Source organism: Agaricus bisporus (assembly GCF_000300575.1).
Source record: "Agaricus bisporus var. bisporus H97 unplaced genomic scaffold AGABI2scaffold_5, whole genome shotgun sequence".
In the NCBI taxonomy this organism is placed as follows: domain Eukaryota; kingdom Fungi; phylum Basidiomycota; class Agaricomycetes; order Agaricales; family Agaricaceae; genus Agaricus; species Agaricus bisporus.
Genome location: NW_006267368.1, coordinates 1,950,926 through 1,971,463, shown reverse-complemented (window position 1 = coordinate 1,971,463; position 20,538 = coordinate 1,950,926). Strand labels below are relative to the sequence as shown.

The window sequence follows — 20,538 nt, the reverse complement described above, 5'->3', positions numbered from 1 at the left end:
TAGATCAACTCAAAGAACGCCAAGGTTTTCAACAAATTGGACATATCTGGGGATATAACAACGTTCGGATACGAGAAGGAGATGAATGGAAAGCAGCATTCTTGACGAATCGCGGATTATTTGAACCAACGGTCATGTTCTTTGGAATGAGCAATTCCCCCGCCACCTTCTCACGTATGATGGCGACAATCTTTCGAGAAATGATACAAGACGGATCTTTAGCCAACTACATGGACGATTTCATCATTCCAGCAAAGGACGACGAAGAATTGGAAGCACGGACTTTACGTTTTCTCAAAATTGTGGAGAAACACAATTTATCATTCAAACGGACGAAATGCGAGTTCAATGTCTCATCAACAACGGTATTAGGAACGGTTATTGGGAATGGAAAGGCAACAATGGAAGAAGAAAAGGTCAAGGCAATACGAGATTGGGCGGTCCCTACCACGGTCAAACAAGTCGAAAGCTTTTTAGGTTTTGCCAACTTCTATCGACGATTTATCAAAAATTTCAGCACGATCGCGCAACCACTAAACGAGCTGAAGTCTAAGAAGGGGGAGAAATGGTATTGGAACGATGAACAACAACAAGCTTTCGAACAAATCAAGCAAGCTATCGCCAGCGAACCGGTCTTAGCGTTACCCAAGGACAAAGGACAATTCAGAGTTGAAGTAGACGCATCAAACTATGGAACAGGAGCAGTACTATCACAGGAACAGGAAGACAAATGGCACCCAGTCGCCTTCATGTCGAAAACATTATCTGAAGCCGAACGAAACTACGAGATCTACGACAAGGAACTACTAGCTATCATAAAAGCTTTGAAACTATGGCGACACTACCTATTGGACGCAAAGGAACAATTTGAGATATGGACAGATCACGAGAACCTCAAATATTTCCGAGAACCTCAAAAGCTCAACGCTCGACAAGCGAGATGGTACCTTATGCTACAGGAATACGATTTCCTACTACGACACATTCCTGGAAAGACGAACACCAAAGCAGACATCCTATCGAGACTAATCAAACCTGACACATCTAACAACAACCGAGGAGTAGAAATGTTCAAGGAGAAAATGTTCATCCGAAGACTTGAAGAATCCATTCCCATCTATGACGTCACCTTACTCCACAATCGAAGATTCGAAATCATAGCCGATGAAACCCTACTTGAGAAGATTAGGAAATGTGAAAGACGAGAAACCAGAGTAATAGAAGAAATGAAGAAGCAGCCAGAAAAAGTATGGGAGAACAATAGAATCATTTACCGACAAGGAAGGATCTATGCTCCGGATAATCAGGAGATCAGAGATTTCATTCTTCACGATCATCATAATTCCCCCGACGCTGGACATCCTGGAACATACCGAATGCTAGAATCAGTTAAACGGACCTTTTGGTGGCCCACAATCAAAACGGATATCAGAAGATATGTCAGAGGATGCGACATGTGCCAGAAGAACAAAACCATTCGACGACCCGATCACATCCCGCTTAATCCATTATCCATCCCCGACAAACCTTGGGAAGAAATATCTATAGACATGATCGGACCACTACCGAAGTCAAAGGAAAAGGATGCTATTATTGTTATCGTTGATAGGTTCTCCAAAATGATCCACCTCGTTCCCACTACCACGTCGCTCACGTCCATGGATCTTGCTGAAATCTATAAGGAAGAAGTCTGGCGACACCATGGAATTCCAAAACGGATTATTAGTGACAGAGGACCACAGTTTGCATCGAAATTTATGGAATCCCTATGCAAAGCGAAGGCAAAGACTTGAGGGCGAGTAAGGGGAAAAGCAAGTTGGTAAAGCGTAGGGAAATACAGAGAGTATCTACGCTTACTTATACTAAGACTATCTACCCGAGGTAACTAACTATAGGACGGGCTGAGTAACTATGACCGAGGTAGATGAGTAATCAGTGAGAATGAAAGTATAAACTAGGAAGGTGAATGATCAATCATGAGAATAGAAGATTGATCATGAGAACTAAAAGATATAACAGGTAACATGAAAGATCAGTCAAGGGAACAATAAGAATGATCATGAGAAGGGAAAGATAAACAAGGTAATGTCAAGGAATAAGTGACAAGGGAATGAATGATGGGAGAAGTGCAGGTGGATCAGAGTATATCCAGGTATGTGGAAATGAGTAAGCATAATGACGTCCTTCCTGTAGATTGGTAAATTCATAACATTACCCCCTGTTCAGATTTCGTGTCCACACGAAATAAGATAGACTTGACGAGGATAAGAACGGTCAATCATTTCATCGTCAACAATTTGAGTACAGTGAACTCCACAAGTTCGTTCAACAACTCCATAGCCCATTTGTCCAAGATAACGTTTGGAAAGGATTTTGACTTGTGGGAAGTCCCATTTGTGCGCAACAGATAAGATGTCGACCCAGTCGAAGTTGGAAAAGAAAGAGTAATCGCCATATCGTGTATTATAGAATACACGGAGAAATTTTCGAAAATCATGGGAGTCTACGTCTTGGATGAGATAGGGATCGTTTGTTGTATAGCGTTTGGATAGAGGATGGTGAGGTTCGTTATGGCCAGTGAGTTTTTGTTGCCAATAGACAGACTCGCGAGTGAAGAAGTAGGCGTGGACGTGGAATTTGCTTCCGTCGTCGGTCATGAATACAATGTCGGCTCCACGGATGATGAGCTCTTTTGAAACAGGGGTAAAAGATTCGGCAATGGCTTGCATATTGTAATGGATGAAGGGATGAAAGCGTTGGATCGCTTTTAGGTTGATTTTATAATTGTCCATTAGGAAGTTTTGCTCTATATTCGGAGAGTGCTTCTTCTGCATTTTCTAGAGATGATCGTGGTATCCAAGAATCGTCTTCGTTTCCATAACCTTTCCAGTGAACTAAAAATTGCATTCCTCGGCCTTTTCGTCGGTGTCCTCGGATTTCTTCAACTTCATATTCTTCTTCTTCATTGATAATGTCAGGTGGAGGTGGAGTGGGTTTCTTCTGACTGTCAAACTCCGGGTTTCGGACTTTCGTTAGGAGCGATGTGTGGAAGACGTCATGTATTGCCCAAGTATCAGGTAACTTCAGTTTGTAAGATCGATCGCCGATTTGTTTCAAGATCTCGAAAGGTCCATATCGTTTGTGGTCTAGTTTCCGAGTCGGACGATTGGAATGAATGTTCGTCGTTTCTAACCAAACTTTATCTCCTTCGGCAAAGGGTTCCTTGTGGTGCTTGTTGTTTCCTCTTTCTCTCATCATCTCGTTGTTTGCTTCCATCGCAGCTTTAGCTTCTTCTCGCACGTTCTCTAATTCTTCGATCAAGGAGGTGGCGGTGGGGTTCGTCGTTTCAACCGTGATATTACCTTTCCATGGGTGAAGTCCGTAATTCAGGAAGAATGGGGTTTGTCCGGTGGCAGCGTGGGTTTTGTCATTGTAATGGAATTCCGCCATGGGAAGCCATCTCGTCCAATCGTCTTGTCGATAATTGATGAATGCTCGAAGGTAGGTTTCAATTTCCTGATTCATCCGTTCTGTTTGACCGTCTGTCTGTGGGTGGTAGGCCGTAGAAAGGTTCCGTTCAATGCCTAGAGCTTTGCATAGGGATTCCATAAATTTCGATGCAAACTGTGGTCCTCTGTCACTAATAATCCGTTTTGGAATTCCATGGTGTCGCCAGACTTCTTCCTTATAGATTTCAGCAAGATCCATGGACGTGAGCGACGTGGTAGTGGGAACGAGGTGGATCATTTTGGAGAACCTATCAACGATAACAATAATAGCATCCTTCTCCTTTGACTTCGGTAGTGGTCCGATCATGTCTATAGATATTTCTTCCCAAGGTTTGTCGGGGATGGATAATGGATTAAGCGGGATGTGATCGGGTCGTCGAATGGTTTTGTTCTTCTGGCACATGTCGCATCCTCTGACATATCTTCTGATATCCGTTTTGATTGTGGGCCACCAAAAGGTCCGTTTAACTGATTCTAGCATTCGGTATGTTCCAGGATGTCCGGCGTCGGGGGAATTATGATGATCGTGAAGAATGAAATCTCTGATCTCCTGATTATCCGGAGCATAGATCCTTCCTTGTCGGTAAATGATTCTATTGTTCTCCCATACTTTTTCTGGCTGCTTCTTCATTTCTTCTATTACTCTGGTTTCTCGTCTTTCACATTTCCTAATCTTCTCAAGTAGGGTTTCATCGGCTATGATTTCGAATCTTCGATTGTGGAGTAAGGTGATGTCATAGATGGGAATGGATTCTTCAAGTCTTCGGATGAACATTTTCTCCTTGAACATTTCTACTCCTCGGTTGTTGTTAGATGTGTCAGGTTTGATTAGTCTCGATAGGATGTCTGCTTTGGTGTTCGTCTTTCCAGGAATGTGTCGTAGTAGGAAATCGTATTCCTGTAGCATAAGGTACCATCTCGCTTGTCGAGCGTTGAGCTTTTGAGGTTCTCGGAAATATTTGAGGTTCTCGTGATCTGTCCATATCTCAAATTGTTCCTTTGCGTCCAATAGGTAGTGTCGCCATAGTTTCAAAGCTTTTATGATAGCTAGTAGTTCCTTGTCGTAGATCTCGTAGTTTCGTTCGGCTTCAGATAATGTTTTCGACATGAAGGCGACTGGGTGCCATTTGTCTTCCTGTTCCTGTGATAGTACTGCTCCTGTTCCATAGTTTGATGCGTCTACTTCAACTCTGAATTGTCCTTTGTCCTTGGGTAACGCTAAGACCGGTTCGCTGGCGATAGCTTGCTTGATTTGTTCGAAAGCTTGTTGTTGTTCATCGTTCCAATACCATTTCTCCCCCTTCTTAGACTTCAGCTCGTTTAGTGGTTGCGCGATCGTGCTGAAATTTTTGATAAATCGTCGATAGAAGTTGGCAAAACCTAAAAAGCTTTCGACTTGTTTGACCGTGGTAGGGACCGCCCAATCTCGTATTGCCTTGACCTTTTCTTCTTCCATTGTTGCCTTTCCATTCCCAATAACCGTTCCTAATACCGTTGTTGATGAGACATTGAACTCGCATTTCGTCCGTTTGAATGATAAATTGTGTTTCTCCGCAATTTTGAGAAAACGTAAAGTCCGTGCTTCCAATTCTTCGTCGTCCTTTGCTGGAATGATGAAATCGTCCATGTAGTTGGCTAAAGATCCGTCTTGTATCATTTCTCGAAAGATTGTCGCCATCATACGTGAGAAGGTGGCGGGGGAATTGCTCATTCCAAAGAACATGACCGTTGGTTCAAATAATCCGCGATTCGTCAAGAATGCTGCTTTCCATTCATCTCCTTCTCGTATCCGAACGTTGTTATATCCCCAGATAATGTCCAATTTGTTGAAAACCTTGGCGTCTTTGAGTTGATCTAATACTTCACTGATGAGGGGTAGTGGTGTCTTGTCCTTGATCGTGATTTCGTTCAGTTTCCTATAATCCTGACATAACCGTAGTGAACCGTCTTTCTTGGGAACGAAAAAACATGGTGCTGCATAGGGTGATTTCGATGGTCGGATTCGATTGGTAGCCAGATTTTCATCCAAGAATTTGTCCAGTTCTTCTCTCTCCAGTGGTGTCATGCTATAAACCTTTGATGATATTTCCGTTGGCGCGTTTTCCGTGAAGTTAATTTCGTGATCCCATTCCGTTCGTTCAGGCAGTTTGTCGAAGTTCTTTCTGTTGAAAAGATGGGCGAAGGGTTTCATGTATGCTGGTAAGTCTTCAGGGTTCGTTGGGTCCGGTTCTTTTTCCTCAGTGTCTTCGTTTGATTGTAATCGTCGTATACGTGGTTCGAAAGAGATGTCGGTATGGGGAAAAGAACATGATGTGGGGCACCGGTTGAATTTGATCATTCCTTGTTTCCAATTGATTTCGGGGTTGTGGTTCGTTAACCAATCATGACCTAGAAAGAGGTCGGAGGATTGTAATGGAGTGACGACCGCGTTCAGTTGCTCGTTATGACCGTTGATGTTTAGATCTATCTTCGCGAATTTGGTGATATCCTTCTTTCCTGCTATCGTTCCATCTGAGTTCCTGCATGTGATCGGCCGTTCCAATTTCTTCGTCGGGATTTTCTTCTTCTTTACTAATCCTTCGTCGATACATGTGTGTGTGCATCCCGAGTCGACCATGGCTGAGACTTTGAGTTTCTTTCCGTTTGTTGTAGTGAGGAGGGGTTTTACTTCCAGTTCTTGCACTCCTAGACGTTTTTGAGGGACAACGTATCGATTGTTCATTTGTCTAGGTACATTGGTTCGCGAGGTCGTGCCTACTCGGAACCATCGGAAAAACCCTGCTCCTTCTTGGAATCGTTTTCATCATCAGAATCCTCGTTCATCGCTCTAATCCTTCCACTCCTGTTGCTTCGGCAATTCTTCGCAATGTGTCCCAACTTCCCACAACTGAAACATTTGAAGGTCTTCTTCTCTCCAAAATTCTTCCTCTTCTCTTCGCAGTCTTTCCCGATGTGTCCGTACTTTCCGCATTTGTGACATTTGGGTTTCCCATCCTTGTCCCATTCGAATTTCTTCCATCCTATCTCCATTGGTTGTCCGCTTCCTCCGTAAGTGATTCCAGTATCGGTCCTGTGATCAATCCTTTTCATCGTCTCTAGTCCTGACCCAACTTGTAAGATTGCATTATTCCAGTCTTCTCTCGTCTCCGGAATGTCTTTCCTTGGGTATCCCAAAATCGTTTTGATAATATCGTGACGGGTGTGGCGTCTAAGGAGGAATATGGCGTGTTGGTCGTCGATTTTCGATTTGTACATGAGAGCTGTGAATTCGACTAGGAAGTCCATGGTGTTCCTGTTTCCTTGTTTGAGGGATTCGATTCTTTCCTCTGCTATATCCTTCTCGTTTCCTTTTCCGAATGAAGTCTTGATTTCTTCTTCAAAAGTATCCCATGTGTATGTGATGCTGCTGGCGAGTTTCTCTGTCCAAACTTCGGCAAAATAGCTGGGGATAGGTCCTTTCAATCGTACGATGGTAGCGATGATTTTCTGGTCGGTGTCCGTGACCTTGTTGTACTTGAGGAAAAGTGTCATGTTCATCCACCATTCTGCAAACTGCTCTCTATTCCCCCCAAAATCCTTCGGGCTCGGGATAAGCGACTTGAGTGCATCTGCTTGTGCACTAACGGTTACGGCGGCGTCGTTGCTCATGTTGTCGTTGTCTCGGGTGTTCTGATCGTCTGTGTCGATGGTGTTCTCGTTCTCTGACTCTGTGTCGATGGGGTTCCTAGTGTCTCTGTAACTCCTAAAGTCAACTGGTTGTCGTTTCTTCTGGTTCTTCCTGTTCTGGTTTCTCCTAGTAGATCTGGCTACTCGTTCGTAGTGTTCTTCGTCTAGACTGTCGTAGTCGTTTCTCTCTGTGCTCATACACTACTTCTCTGGTGCCCGTGTGGCTAAAACTCGTCTGATGCCCGTATGGCTAAAAAATTTCGGTTCTACAGCAAGCGTAAGCTGCACAGTACCCTTCCAAGGTACTTACTAATTGCAAGGTGAGCTAAGGACGCTTTACCAAATGTTACGACCTTAAAGCGAATGCTCAGGTTGCAGCGAAGGCAAAGACTTGAGGGCGAGTAAGGGGAAAAGCAAGTTGGTAAAGCGTAGGGAAATACAGAGAGTATCTACGCTTACTTATACTAAGACTATCTACCCGAGGTAACTAACTATAGGACGGGCTGAGTAACTATGACCGAGGTAGATGAGTAATCAGTGAGAATGAAAGTATAAACTAGGAAGGTGAATGATCAATCATGAGAATAGAAGATTGATCATGAGAACTAAAAGATATAACAGGTAACATGAAAGATCAGTCAAGGGAACAATAAGAATGATCATGAGAAGGGAAAGATAAACAAGGTAATGTCAAGGAATAAGTGACAAGGGAATGAATGATGGGAGAAGTGCAGGTGGATCAGAGTATATCCAGGTATGTGGAAATGAGTAAGCATAATGACGTCCTTCCTGTAGATTGGTAAATTCATAACAAGTTTGCATCGAAATTTATGGAATCCCTATGCAAAGCTCTAGGCATTGAACGGAACCTTTCTACAGCCTATCACCCACAGACAGACGGTCAAACAGAGCAGATGAATCAGGAAATTGAAACCTACCTTCGAACATTCATCAATTATCGACAAGACGATTGGACGAGATGGCTTCCCATGGCGGAATTCCATTACAATGACAAAACCCACGCTGCCACCGGACAAACCCCATTCTTCCTGAATTACGGACTTCATCCATGGAAAGGAGATATCACGGTTGAAACGACAAACCCCACCGCCACCTCCTTGATCGAAGAATTAGAGAAGGTGCGAAAAGAAGCTAAAGCTGCGATGGAAGCAAACAACGAGATGATGAGAGAAAGAGGAAACAACAAGCACCATAAGGAACCCTTTGCCGAAGGAGATAAAGTCTGGTTAGAAACGACGAACATTCATTCCAATCGTCCGACTCGGAAACTAGACCACAAACGATATGGACCCTTCGAGATCTTGAAACAAATCGGCGATTGATCTTACAAACTGAAGCTACCTGATACCTGGGCAATACATGACGTCTTCCACACATCGCTCCTAACGAAAGTCCGAAACCCGGAGTTTGACAGTCAGAAGAAACCCACTCCACCTCCACCTGACATTATCAATGAAGAAGAAGAATATGAAGTTGAAGAAATCCGAGGACACAGACGAAAAGGCCGAGGAATACAATTTTTAGTTCACTGGAAAGGTTATGGAAACGAAGACGACACATGGTTACCACGTTCTGCTCTAACAAATTCCGCGAACATCCTAAAAGAGTATCATGAAAGAAACCCTTCCCTATAAAAGGATATCTGAAACTCACAAACCGGTATAGCATCGTCTATTGGCATCTGAAGAAGATCATGAGCAATCAACAATCCACAACCAACCACACCGCCGATTTCGGAGATTGTCTCCAACGACTCATGACCATTCACACCGACATCACCGACCTCTTACTATTCCAATCAAACGTACAACTCCCTCTTTTCGTTAATCCCCCACCACATATCCAAATATCAGATGAAGAAAAGAGTCAATTAGAAGAACAACTCGAGAAGGAGAAGAGGTTAATGAAGCTGGTAGAAAATCTGTTGAGGATGGCGAAAGCGAACAATAGAGAAGCAAAGGAAGCATTGTCACCTGGATCAACCACATGGACGACAAACAATGATGGATGGGAGTAGAAGATCATATCTGGAATCTAGATCCTGAAAGGAGGGGATAATTACATATAAAAACTCAATCCCCACCCCGTTTATTACCATCATTTTTTGCCTCTTTATCCTCGAAACTCACAACAAACATTCACCATGTCTAACATCAACACCCCTATCCCTATCTCCACCAACTTCCTCGACACCGACTTCCATACCGGATACTGCGAGTCTATATCATCAATCGAAAATAGACGTCGAGCCTTGCTCATGTCCATCCAATCCCTAGCAAACATACGCCAATTCGGCAAACATATTTCTTCCACTGTCATCAGCGCTACTTCTACTGCTATCAAAGTCAACCCGTACATCCAAAACCTGATCGGAAATTCTGCCGAAGCTATGGGATATATGACCGTCATCATGGAGACACTCCAAGCCGGAACTCAATGGGACATCGAATATTCTTCAACCAAAGTTTGTGTCACTCTAGCCAAGGCACTCAAACAATTGCCGGACGTAGGAAATCAAGATGAAATCGACGCAGCCCACTCCATCGCCAACGCTTACTTATCCCTTCCATACCCGGCTCCTACCCACAACAACACTCCTGAACCCCTACCTATTCGCCCTCAGCCACCGAGTTCCAACAACACAGATATCGACAACAATGCTCCAAAGCATCCCAATACAAACACCCCAGTTGACGACATCGACGAAGAAGTCCATCGTCTCACCAATTTTTTGAAATCTGCTCCACCTTACCTCGTTCCTGACGAATTCCTTCCACCAACCAATTATACTACCTTCGTTGACAAAGGAGAAGAAAACCTGTCTTATTGGAATGACATACTCAAACGATTGTTCAAAAACAATCGACAAGAAGGAAAATACAGAGGATACTCCGTAGGATATGCTGAACTAGGTGTTCCGAACGCTCCTCACTTCTTGGGTATCGACTACAACGGTAAATTCATAATCGCCAACACCAAGAAAACTCTCTTCGGAATAATCGCCTGAAGGTTTCATGTGGACACGAAACCTAATCGGAGGGTATTGTTATGATCTCCACAAGTATGAACTGTTTTCTCTTTCATGTTACCTGTTATATCTCTTTGTTCTCATGATCAATCTTCTATTCTCATGATTGATCATCCTCCTTCCTAGTTTGTACTTTCCTTCTCAGTATTACTCATCTACCTCGGTCATGGTTACTCAGCCCGTTCTATAGTTAGTTACCTCGGGTAGATAGTCTTAGTATAAGTAAGCGTAGATACTCTCTGTTAGGGCGACTGTGACTGAGATGTCACAGGTCACACCTGAACTTAAGAACTATAGAGGAAAGTGACAAAAGTTATATTAGGCGTGAACCTAAGAGAACTCGACAGAGTCTTCTACAAGTTTCTACCTACTTTATATACCTAGACTACGGCGCACAGACCAACTACCCTAGGTAACTTTATTTATATACTGACATGTGAAAAGAAGTACGTATGAGAAAATAAACTAATTATACATTTGACATGAGAAAAGAAGAGTGGAGTAAGAAGAAAGTAAACACAAGTACATTGATCATAAAAACGTCAACAACACCAAACAAACCATAAAAGTGTCCACAGGTACAAACAACTATCTAAGGACGTAACCTTTCGTACCAATCCCTGCCGAAGTATGTTGCCATTACTTCTCCACACGGGCACATCGTAAAGAACCGGACTGGTTCCCAACGACGGAAGTCCGGGTTATTCCATCGCTGCAACATCCAGGGTCTCTCCAATACTTCGTCCCACATTATCAACGTCACTCTTCCACACACTACGCACCTACGATCCTCTAACCTCCATCTGTCTGGTCGGGGTTCTCTTCCGATAGCCACCGCTGCTCTCCTCCACTGTACTTGCTCCGCATGGTTCGGAGGTAGGAAAGAAAAGATAAGATCAATGAGCTCAATTGGTAAATCTGTAGCTTGCGCCATTTTAGCAGTATGCCGATAGTTTAGCCTCCGTCGAACTGTAGCAGCAGAGGGAAATTATTACATAATAAAATATGTGACAGATGTGACAGCGTGACGCCGTGACATTCTGGCAAAGTTCTAACACTCTCTGTATTTCCCTACGCTTTACCAACTTGCTTTTCCCCTTACTCGCCCTCAAGTCTTTGCCTTCGCTGCAACCTGAGCATTCGCTTTAAGGTCGTAACAGAGTGCTCCAATAGTGGAGCATGAGAGTCAAGTACGGGTAACCGTGCGCAGAGAGTAGTGTAATCATTGTATGTGAGAGTTTTGAATAAATTATCTTGAACGCCAGGAAAGTCAATTGCTGGCGGAAAGTGGCACATCAAATCGGTCAATTCGTCATAGGCTTGTCTAGAATACTCCAACTTAATGCGTGACATGATTTCCATGACTCGTAATCTCAGTAATTCTTTACGCAGATCTTCACTTTGGCGAACACTTATTTTGTTTCTATCAAATGGTTGAATAACCATAAGACCACTTAGCGACTGTACTCTTGAAAGCATAACATACGGTGACTCAGTACCGATACATGTTGAAAGATCTACTATTGCACGTGGAAGTGTTTGTCCTTGGGCTTTGTGTACTGTGAGAGCGAAAGCAGGTACAAGAGGAAGTTGGCGACGCTTCATTGAACATTTGAGAGATGAAAAAGGATGAACAAAATTTACATTGACAGTGTCTTGTAAAACAGCTGCATCACCAACGTCCAATGAAGGAAGCTGGTGGCCTGTGACGTTAGGGCATTTTACAACGCATGAAATCGCCTCATGATTTCCATTTGAATTGATAATGTATCGGACAGACAGTAATGAACCCATCGAACCGTTTACGATTCCTGCAGAAACGTCATAATTCAATGTGATCATTACTGGCATTCCTTCAACCAAAGGTAAGCGCCCCAGTCTATGGTTGGTTTTGCTCGAAGGCAGTGACCATAAGTATTCCTGTAAATGCAAATCCCGCAAAGGTAAATCCTGCCATGTGTCAATAGAATAAAACCATTGTAAGCGCTTGCCAGTTTTACGGGCATATGTAATGGCAGCCTGCTCATTCAATAGATCCTTTGTGACATTATCATTGACAAGAATAGGTGCTTGTGACCACGTATCCCAATCTGGCTGAACCAATGTTGGCAATCGCGACATAAGTAATTCATAATTGCTTTCAGAGCAAGTTCCCAGCCGAAGCCTGTCAAGCAAGCTTACAAATTGATCATTATCCCTACCTGATTGTCTCATGACTTGTTTGAGTATAACTACAGTATCCACCGATTGCCACAACATTTGACCGTCATGATCTTTTGGCCTATCAGGTCCTGTGTTACTACTGCTAAAGAGGCGAATCTGGCCTACTGGTGGTAGTTGGCAAAAATCACCTGCAAAGATAACATTGATTCCTCCAAAGTTTGAGGTTTTGCCTTTAGCCCGTATTAAGGCTTGATTTATGTCAGCCAAAAAAGAACAACCAAGCATAGACACTTCATCAATGAAAAGGTAATCAACGCCTTCCCACATGGCGACTAAATCCCTATTAGAATGGGTATCATGGGTGTGCCGTTGATTGGTTCCTAAATGCAAAGCAGTATGCAACGTCATTCCATCTATATTTTGTGCAGCGACACCAGTATAAGAGGCCATGCGAAACCGACGGGATTCATGTCTTTGTTGGAAAAATTCTTGGATTGTACTTAAGATACGTGATTTTCCCGTACCTCCTTCGCCAGCAATATACATTCGCAATTGTTCTCCGCAATGAGTATTACAATGTTCTGCTATGATTCTGAACGCACAAGCTTGTTCATGGTTGAGGGTGAAGTTATCTACAAGTCGATTGATATTAGTCTTTTCTTCAGATAAATTTCTACTTTCCTGGTTTATATCCTGGGCAAATGTCATTCTTAATGGTACAGGCGTATTAAACAAAGTTGTCGAATCTGAAGCTTGAGAAACTGAGCCTACAGTAGGCTGTTCAGAACCATGTCTTTCTTCTTCTGGTTGACTAGCATGTTTTTTCCATATACTTTTTCTCTCATCGTATGCTTCCTTCCATATATCCTCTAACTGTTGGTCATCGGCACGCACAGCAAAACTTGTTGAGTTGTTTGATTCTGTTGGTATTGACAATGTAACGCCCAATGGTGTTGTGTCTATGGTCGGGACGTCAACAACATCAATGATTCCACATGATTCCAACGCTTCAAGGCAGGCTATGGACTTGCGTAATGTGTTATCTATCCGTTCACTATGACACTTATCAATATTTTCCAAATGTTCCATTATGATCTGCTCATAATTGTCTGATCCAGTAAAGTCGTCCTCCATGCGTCTACCATCACCAGTAGAGCGAGAAGTGCTGTGGCGATACGATGACCGTAATTTTTCAAAGTGGTCGTCCCGACTATCTTTACATTCATGCAAAACCTGCATATTGTCAATGATATCTTTGACTCTGCGGCTTACTGAATTTAAAAACACAGAAAAATTTTGATACCATGACGATTCTGAACTTCTTAAATCAGAAGCATGACGCCATGGCTTAAAAAAGATAAGCATCAACCGTGCATGCCGCTGCACACTGGATTTCTGGTCTCTTCTAGGAATCGGTGGACCCCGAGGAACAGGAACTAAGCGATGTAATGATGATCTGAGAGTGATGCCATGGGTATCATATTGAGGATGGCAAGGTAAAAAACGAAATGTAGAACCTGTCTGTTGAACATCATTAATGGAAGACGAAGAATGAACACTACCAATGATTGGTGCTTGATTGGACTCTTTCCGTAAACGAACCTTATCAGCAGTAGCTACAAATTCCCAAAGGGACAGGTGCTCCAGAAGTACACTTCGTAATTGATAATTAACTACTTGAGGACTATTGGCCTGTAATTGTCCTTCATAAACACTAAAACCGATCTCTGCTTCACTATCATCTTCTTCGCGTGACATATTATCATTAACCTCATCAGCAATAGTGGCATTATTATGAGTATCCTCATCATTTGAAGAAGCATGGGTACCGACGCACTCGGGAGAAGGCCATTCTTTATTTACTAAATTCTCAAAAGACAGCCAATAAAAATTCCTGTATGCATGACTAGTGAAATGGTCTTCAAATCCACATAAATAAGACACTACTTGTTGAGCAGACAATTCTTGATGCGATATCATGGCGTAAGCACAACGTTGTAATAACCGTTTACCTCGGAATAATATATCATCTTCTTGAGAGTCAAAATTCCCAAGTTTCCGTGAGCCCACTTCCAAAGCTGCATAGGCTATATGAGGTTTCAAATCATGTTTCGTGATATATTCCGACACGTAGTAAAATATTGATCTCGCACTGGGACCTGATAAAATCCACTTAATGTCAGAATTAGAACGAATTGCTAAAGTTGATAACCTGTTGTAATTGTTAACGTATAAGTCAGACCGTTTCAACTCAAGTTCACCTGTGTCTTCATTAAACCAGCTTGCATTGCACACTTCACCGTCACCCAATCCAAAACGACATATGCGTGGGGCTGGAGGACCTGGCCAATATTTGTAACATGTGAACGAATGTTTATGAATTTGAGACCGACTAACAAGGTGGTGCAAATCCTTGTCAAGAGCCACTCGATATTCCTCATCATTTGAAAAATTGTTTCGATCCAGTGGCAATGAAGAACAAGGATGATAGCAAGATGATGGAATTTGAAGAGATGGATCAGGATCTGGAGGCAGATGATTTGAAATACTAGCATCCATAAACGCCAACAAGCGATCGCGAAATTGCAAATTTTTAGACACACATATCTTTTCATATATTTGCTGAGAATTCAATGCTCCTTCAATCCAAATGACCATATGGCAATGCAATGTGCCTCTCCCCTGTGCTTCGACACATCCGTAATATGCTTTTACTACTCCCAAGATTCCATTTTTGATATTGACACCCTTGACGGCCTGATATCCCAATATATTTCGTATGTATGTAATCATAATGATATTGAAAAATTGTGCAGCTAAAAAGGGATTCTTAGCAACTAACGATGCCTGGGCCCAATATGTAGACGATGTTGATATGAACATGCTATCTATATCTAACTTCTCACCTGAAAGAAGACGCACAATAGGATTATAGACATCAGCAGGATTTATAGTAAGATAAAAGGATGGTAAACCTTTTTCAATCACAAGAGCTCGCAGTTCATTCCGCATATTCATTCGCTCTGCAGCAGATCCGTAGACACCAGATGTCACCGAGTTAACTTGTCGCATCAATGACATAACTTTTCTTTCCTCATCTGTTTTCAGTGAAAAAGTTCCTTCACTTATTACTTTCTGGGTCACTTTTCCTAATGTTTCAACTGACACAGTCGCAAATGTCTTCGCGACACGATCAAAGTCTGATCGCTTAACTTTCAGACTAGTGTTTAACAAAGCCTTGCGCCGTTGAATGATGTTAAAAACTGTAAAAGGAAAAGAATAGTGCTCCTGAAAGCGGCGATCTGACAAAGACATAGCATGTTTAACATGGCGTTCAAAGCTAAGAGAAACTTGTCGCTCTTCATCTTCAAATCCACCTATACCAAAGGGAAACAACGTGGGATAAGTAAGTGGAAGCAAAGATGGATTGTAAAACTCGCGTGACGCCTGTGAACTGTGAGGAATCTGGAAATACGATCCACCACCTTTAATGTGTCGTAATGCAGCCACCCGTAATTCATGTGCTGGTGCCACAATATCAACATCAGTAACAACAACGGCAGGATATACATCGCCTGAATTATTATGTTCAGCAGGGTCCAAGTCATAGCGTGAAGTTAAAAGGTCAGAAGCAGGACTGTTCTGCAAGTGTTCTATATGAATTGGTGGTACGAACGCCTCATTTCCCATGCGACGCAATACATCATGATCAATAACAACATTTGCATATAAAGAATTGTGTTCCTTCAACCAAAACAATGCATCCTGAATTTTATTTTTTCGAACTAACAGTGGTCTAGCCTTTGTTGCAAGCCATTGTCTTGTAGGAACAGTTGATCCAATAAAAAGAACACATATGAATGACGAAATCTCTTCCATAGAAGGTGGCAAGTGCAAAGCGATTGACGACGTATCTTGAGGATAAATGATCACATGGCCTTTGATACCTCTCTGGGAAATCGGAACATCGACCTGCTCATGATTTTCCTGAAGCCTGACAATCCACACTTTAGCTCGGCAGCGAGCAATCATAACTTCCTCTATAAAAGTAAGATCTTTTAGCTGAGGAGGAACGGCACCCAAAAAAGTGTTATTTGACAAAGACAAAGGAGGTGTTTTACCACGACTAGCTGATCCAAAACATGAAACACACAAACGAATATCAGTAGGTTGTCCATGACTATCAAATTTGATACCTGCAACATCAAGAAAACATGAAGTCAGAGGAGAAGATAGTGGCGTGATAATAGGACCATGAAGTAAAGTCATAAGAGATGGTGGTTTCAAAAAAGCATCAACAGGAAAGAGAGAAGAATGTATAATTTTACATTCCGTCATAAAACATCTAGCTGAACAACTTGCACACACAAATGTTTCAAAAGCTATAGAATTTGTACTCAAATTAAATGCATCCAATAAGGCCATATTCTCTTCTTCAGTTAATAGTGAAGGCCAATTACGCTGTATGTCACAAAGAGGGATATTCGCAAAATCAACTTGACACAAGACACTGTCTAACCACGGCGATTCCCGTCGTTTGAATAAAAGATGACATGACAAGAACGCGCGCATAGAAGCGATACTTTGCAAAGATGCACCTTCAGTGTTTTGCACACCCATGCTACTTAGGATACGACACATTGTTACACATCGCTGAATATTGTCATGAGCCCAAGTCAAAAACAAACAACTTAAAACGATTACACGTCGGTCAGAGTCTGAATTCAGATTTTCAACAACATTTACAGGAAGAGACTGCAATAAACACTGAGAAACGGAATGACACTCCGGCCAAGGATTCATTGCACAACGGCCTTGAACCAAATGAGTAATATATGACAACCGTGCATTGTCTAAGCCTGAACGGATAGAGACATCCACACCATGAGCGGCGAGGTGATGTGACAACATTGGACAAGAGGATTCCAAATCTTTTAGTAACGACATAAACGAGTTACCATTGTTATTACCTTCCAGATGAACCAAACGCTTTTGAAAATTTTGTACAGCATCGACAAGTTGAGAATATCGGGCCTCGGCAGGAACTACATAAGATGTCAATCCAAGAGCACGTACTACAACCTGCATCTCTGAAAGTCCAAGATTTCGACATAGCAATGACGTCAAAATACGGAAAGAAGCATCACAAGAAGTCATATCATCATGTCCAATAGCGGAGCATCGCATTGTCCAACATTGTCCAGTAATGATATGTGCAACACGCTGCAAGTGGACAGCCACAGTATCATCTACAACAAAACCGAATGAATGAAGACTAAGCTTCGGTGCTAGGTGCTGGAGGCTAGTAGGCTGAAGCATTTCAATAGTCAATTGTACCAATTGATCTATAACGCTAGCTGCAGACGAAACATCCGAAACTAGTGGCTGAAGACCTACGAAAACCGATCAGCGAAAAGACGATATGCGATAACAATTCAACACTTAACAGATATCACTTCCCCGAACGAGCTCTATCCAATCACGTCCTAACGTCAATGGGGGGGATTTGCGAGTGACAACTTCTACAGATAGATCCACTTTCTTAGCCCACGCAGAAAGGCCACAATCTACAACGCCACGAGCGACATTGTGTTAGAACTTTGCCAGAATGTCACGGCGTCACGCTGTCACATCTGTCACACTTTTTATTACATAATAATTTCCCTCTGCTGCTACAGTTCGACGGAGGCTAAACTATCGGCACACTGTTAAAATGGCACAAGCTACAGATCTACCTATCGAACTCATTGATCTTATCTTATCTTTTCTACCTCCGAACCACGCGGAGCAAGTACAATGGAGAAGGGCGGCGGCAGCTATAGGCAGAGAGGATAGGCCGGAAGGTTGGAACCTATCAGATCATCGGTGCAGGCGGTGTGGAAGGGTATGCTTAGCAATGTGGGACTATGAGGAACAGAAAGCGTGGGTGATACAGAGATGGGGATATTGGGGGCCGCGACAATGGGCAATAGCCGGATTCTTTGTGCTATGCCCCTGTGATGCGCTGATTGGGAATTACTTCGGGAGGCGTTGGTTCGTGTGAGAAGATTACCTGTCTAGGAGTTGTTTGTACTTGTGGACACTTTTATGGTTTGTTTGCTTTTGTTGACGTTTTTATGATCAAAGTTGTTCTTGTTTACCTTCTTCTTACTCCACGCTTCCTTTCCCATGTCAATGTATAATTAGTTTTATTTCTCATATGTTGCTTCTTTTCTCATGTCAAGTATATAAATAGTTACCTAGGGTAGTTGGTCTGTGCGCCGTAGTCTAGGTATATAAAGTAGGTAGAAACTTGTAGAAAACTCTGTCGAGTTCTCTTAGGTTCACGCCTAATATAACTTTTGTCACTTTCCTCTATTGTTCTTAAAGTTCAGGTGTGACCTGTGACATCTCAGTCACAGTCGCCCTAACAGTAGAACTCGACACCTCCGGGGATCGCACAGCACAGTGCCCTCCCCATCTCTTACTCTCTCACCGCCCTCCGCTCTCTGCGCGCCGTCGCGGCCGCCACACTCATAGCCGGTCCCTAGGCTCAAGGGGTGTCTGCGCATAAACATAACGTGCGCCGTGGACGTCAGTAGTTTGACACAGACTACTGATAAGACGAGACCTACCAGATTGTGTGGTGTTTTTATATATCCCTGTATTACCTCTTTTGTAACTTCCCGTATAAACCTTGTGCTGCGCTTGCATTGTCAAGTGGTACACGCAGAGGAGTGACACTGCCACATTAAGTGCGTGTCTAGATTAGCGTGAAGATCCGTCTTCGTATATAGCTTTATCTAGGGCAGTAGTCGTTCCCTTCGCCAGTGCGGCACTTCTTCAATACAAAAACCTTTTTTCTTTTAGTATACACATCCAAGTGAAGCAGGCTATTGGCTTCATTGGATAGGTGGATACGTACCAGGTGACAGGAAAAGACCTCCCTCACCTTCCTCAAAATTTCTCATCAAACACCGCCCGGAACTTTTCGAGTACCTTCTTCCGACTCCGAGGAAGAAGAAGAATACGTCTCGGAATCCCAATCAGAGGAATCCGAGCCAGAACAACGAGAACCATCCGTCTCCCCCTTACCCTTATATCAACCGCCTCCCCCCGACTACAACGAGCCAGACATGGCTACAGCACAACAAATTATGGACCAAGTGTCCGCCCAAGCCGCTCTCATCGCTCAACTGCAGCAGCAACTCGCCCAGCTGCAGAACAACCCGATTCAAGGACCGCCAGGACCGCAGGGTCCACCTGGAGACGACGGGGAAACTCCCATTGTCCAACAAGCACCGCCACAAATCGATGTGGCAAGACCAAAAATATTTTCGGGAGACGGGAAGGAACTGAGTGGCTTCATAACGGCATGCAAAATTTATTTGAGTTTAAAAATGGCAGGAAGACTACAAGGAGACCAGATTACATGGATATTGTCGTATGTACAAGGAGGGGCAGCAGAATCGTGGAAGGAAAACATCATGGAGATGATCGAAGGTGGTGAAGAAGAAGCTCCAGCCCACACGGAGGAGCTTTTTGACAGTCTACGGAACAATTTCGGGGATGCGGATGAGGAGAGTACGGCAGTAGGAAAGTTGAGGTTGATCGAGCAGGGAAGTAAAAGCGCGGAGGAACATGTACAGGAGTTTAAAAGGATTGCACGAGACAGCGGATACGAGGGACGAGCCCTCATTGAAGAATTCAAGAGAAGTCTGTCAGGAAGGATTAGGAAGGCGTTGATGGAGTCAGAGAACCCACCAACTACCATCAGGAGTTGGTACGAGAGGAGCATGAAGTTGGATAGGCAATGGAGGCAGGCAAAAGCGGAAGAAGACTATTATCGGCGGGGGCAAGCTAAACCCCAACCACGCACCCACACTTCAAACAACACTTTCGTGAGGCCTCAGCCTCAACGTCGAGATCCCAACGCGATGGATGTCGACACCGCCGCAGGACCCAGTCGAGGTCCTATCAAGTGTTACAAGTGTGGAAAGTTAGGGCATATGGCGAAGAACTGCTGGAGCAAGGCTCCGGCTCGGGATGTGCGAACTCTAGATGTGGATGAACAGCGGGAATATTGGAAGAGGGTGTTCGAGGAAGAGCAAAGAAATTTAAAAGAGTAAAGGAAGCCAAGTCTCCTCGTTGGACTCCTACAACAAATTTGAT

At 43.3% G+C, this 20,538-nt stretch overlaps 6 protein-coding genes across 6 annotated transcripts; 2 read left to right on the top strand and 4 right to left on the bottom strand.

The window, feature by feature from the left end:
• Positions 1–2,222: 2,222 nt before the first annotated feature.
• AGABI2DRAFT_118257 (hypothetical protein) lies at positions 2,223–2,729 on the bottom strand (the record flags this gene model as incomplete). Its single annotated transcript, XM_006461296.1, has 1 exon — positions 2,223–2,729. One exon carries the CDS (start codon positions 2,727–2,729, stop codon positions 2,223–2,225), a length of 507 nt encoding a protein of 168 aa, XP_006461359.1.
• A 6,610-nt stretch (positions 2,730–9,339) lies between these two features.
• Positions 9,340–10,203, top strand: AGABI2DRAFT_118253 (hypothetical protein; the record flags this gene model as incomplete). Its single annotated transcript, XM_006461295.1, has 1 exon — positions 9,340–10,203. One exon carries the CDS (start codon positions 9,340–9,342, stop codon positions 10,201–10,203), a length of 864 nt encoding a protein of 287 aa, XP_006461358.1.
• A 1,386-nt stretch (positions 10,204–11,589) lies between these two features.
• On the bottom strand, positions 11,590–11,790 carry AGABI2DRAFT_56503 (hypothetical protein; the record flags this gene model as incomplete). The annotated part of the gene is made up of 1 exon (XM_006461294.1): positions 11,590–11,790. A coding segment is annotated over one exon (201 nt), but the record flags the coding sequence as incomplete, so codon positions are not given.
• Positions 11,791–11,853: 63 nt separating this feature from the next.
• AGABI2DRAFT_56708 (hypothetical protein) lies at positions 11,854–12,114 on the bottom strand (the record flags this gene model as incomplete). The annotated part of the gene is made up of 1 exon (XM_006461293.1): positions 11,854–12,114. A coding segment is annotated over one exon (261 nt), but the record flags the coding sequence as incomplete, so codon positions are not given.
• A 3,183-nt stretch (positions 12,115–15,297) lies between these two features.
• On the bottom strand, positions 15,298–16,266 carry AGABI2DRAFT_69625 (hypothetical protein; the record flags this gene model as incomplete). Its single annotated transcript, XM_006461292.1, has 2 exons — positions 15,298–15,587; positions 15,843–16,266. Coding segments are annotated over 2 exons (714 nt in total), but the record flags the coding sequence as incomplete, so codon positions are not given.
• Positions 16,267–20,111: 3,845 nt separating this feature from the next.
• AGABI2DRAFT_69221 (hypothetical protein) lies at positions 20,112–20,495 on the top strand (the record flags this gene model as incomplete). The annotated part of the gene is made up of 1 exon (XM_006461291.1): positions 20,112–20,495. One exon carries the CDS (start codon positions 20,112–20,114, stop codon positions 20,493–20,495), a length of 384 nt encoding a protein of 127 aa, XP_006461354.1.
• Positions 20,496–20,538: the final 43 nt, after the last annotated feature.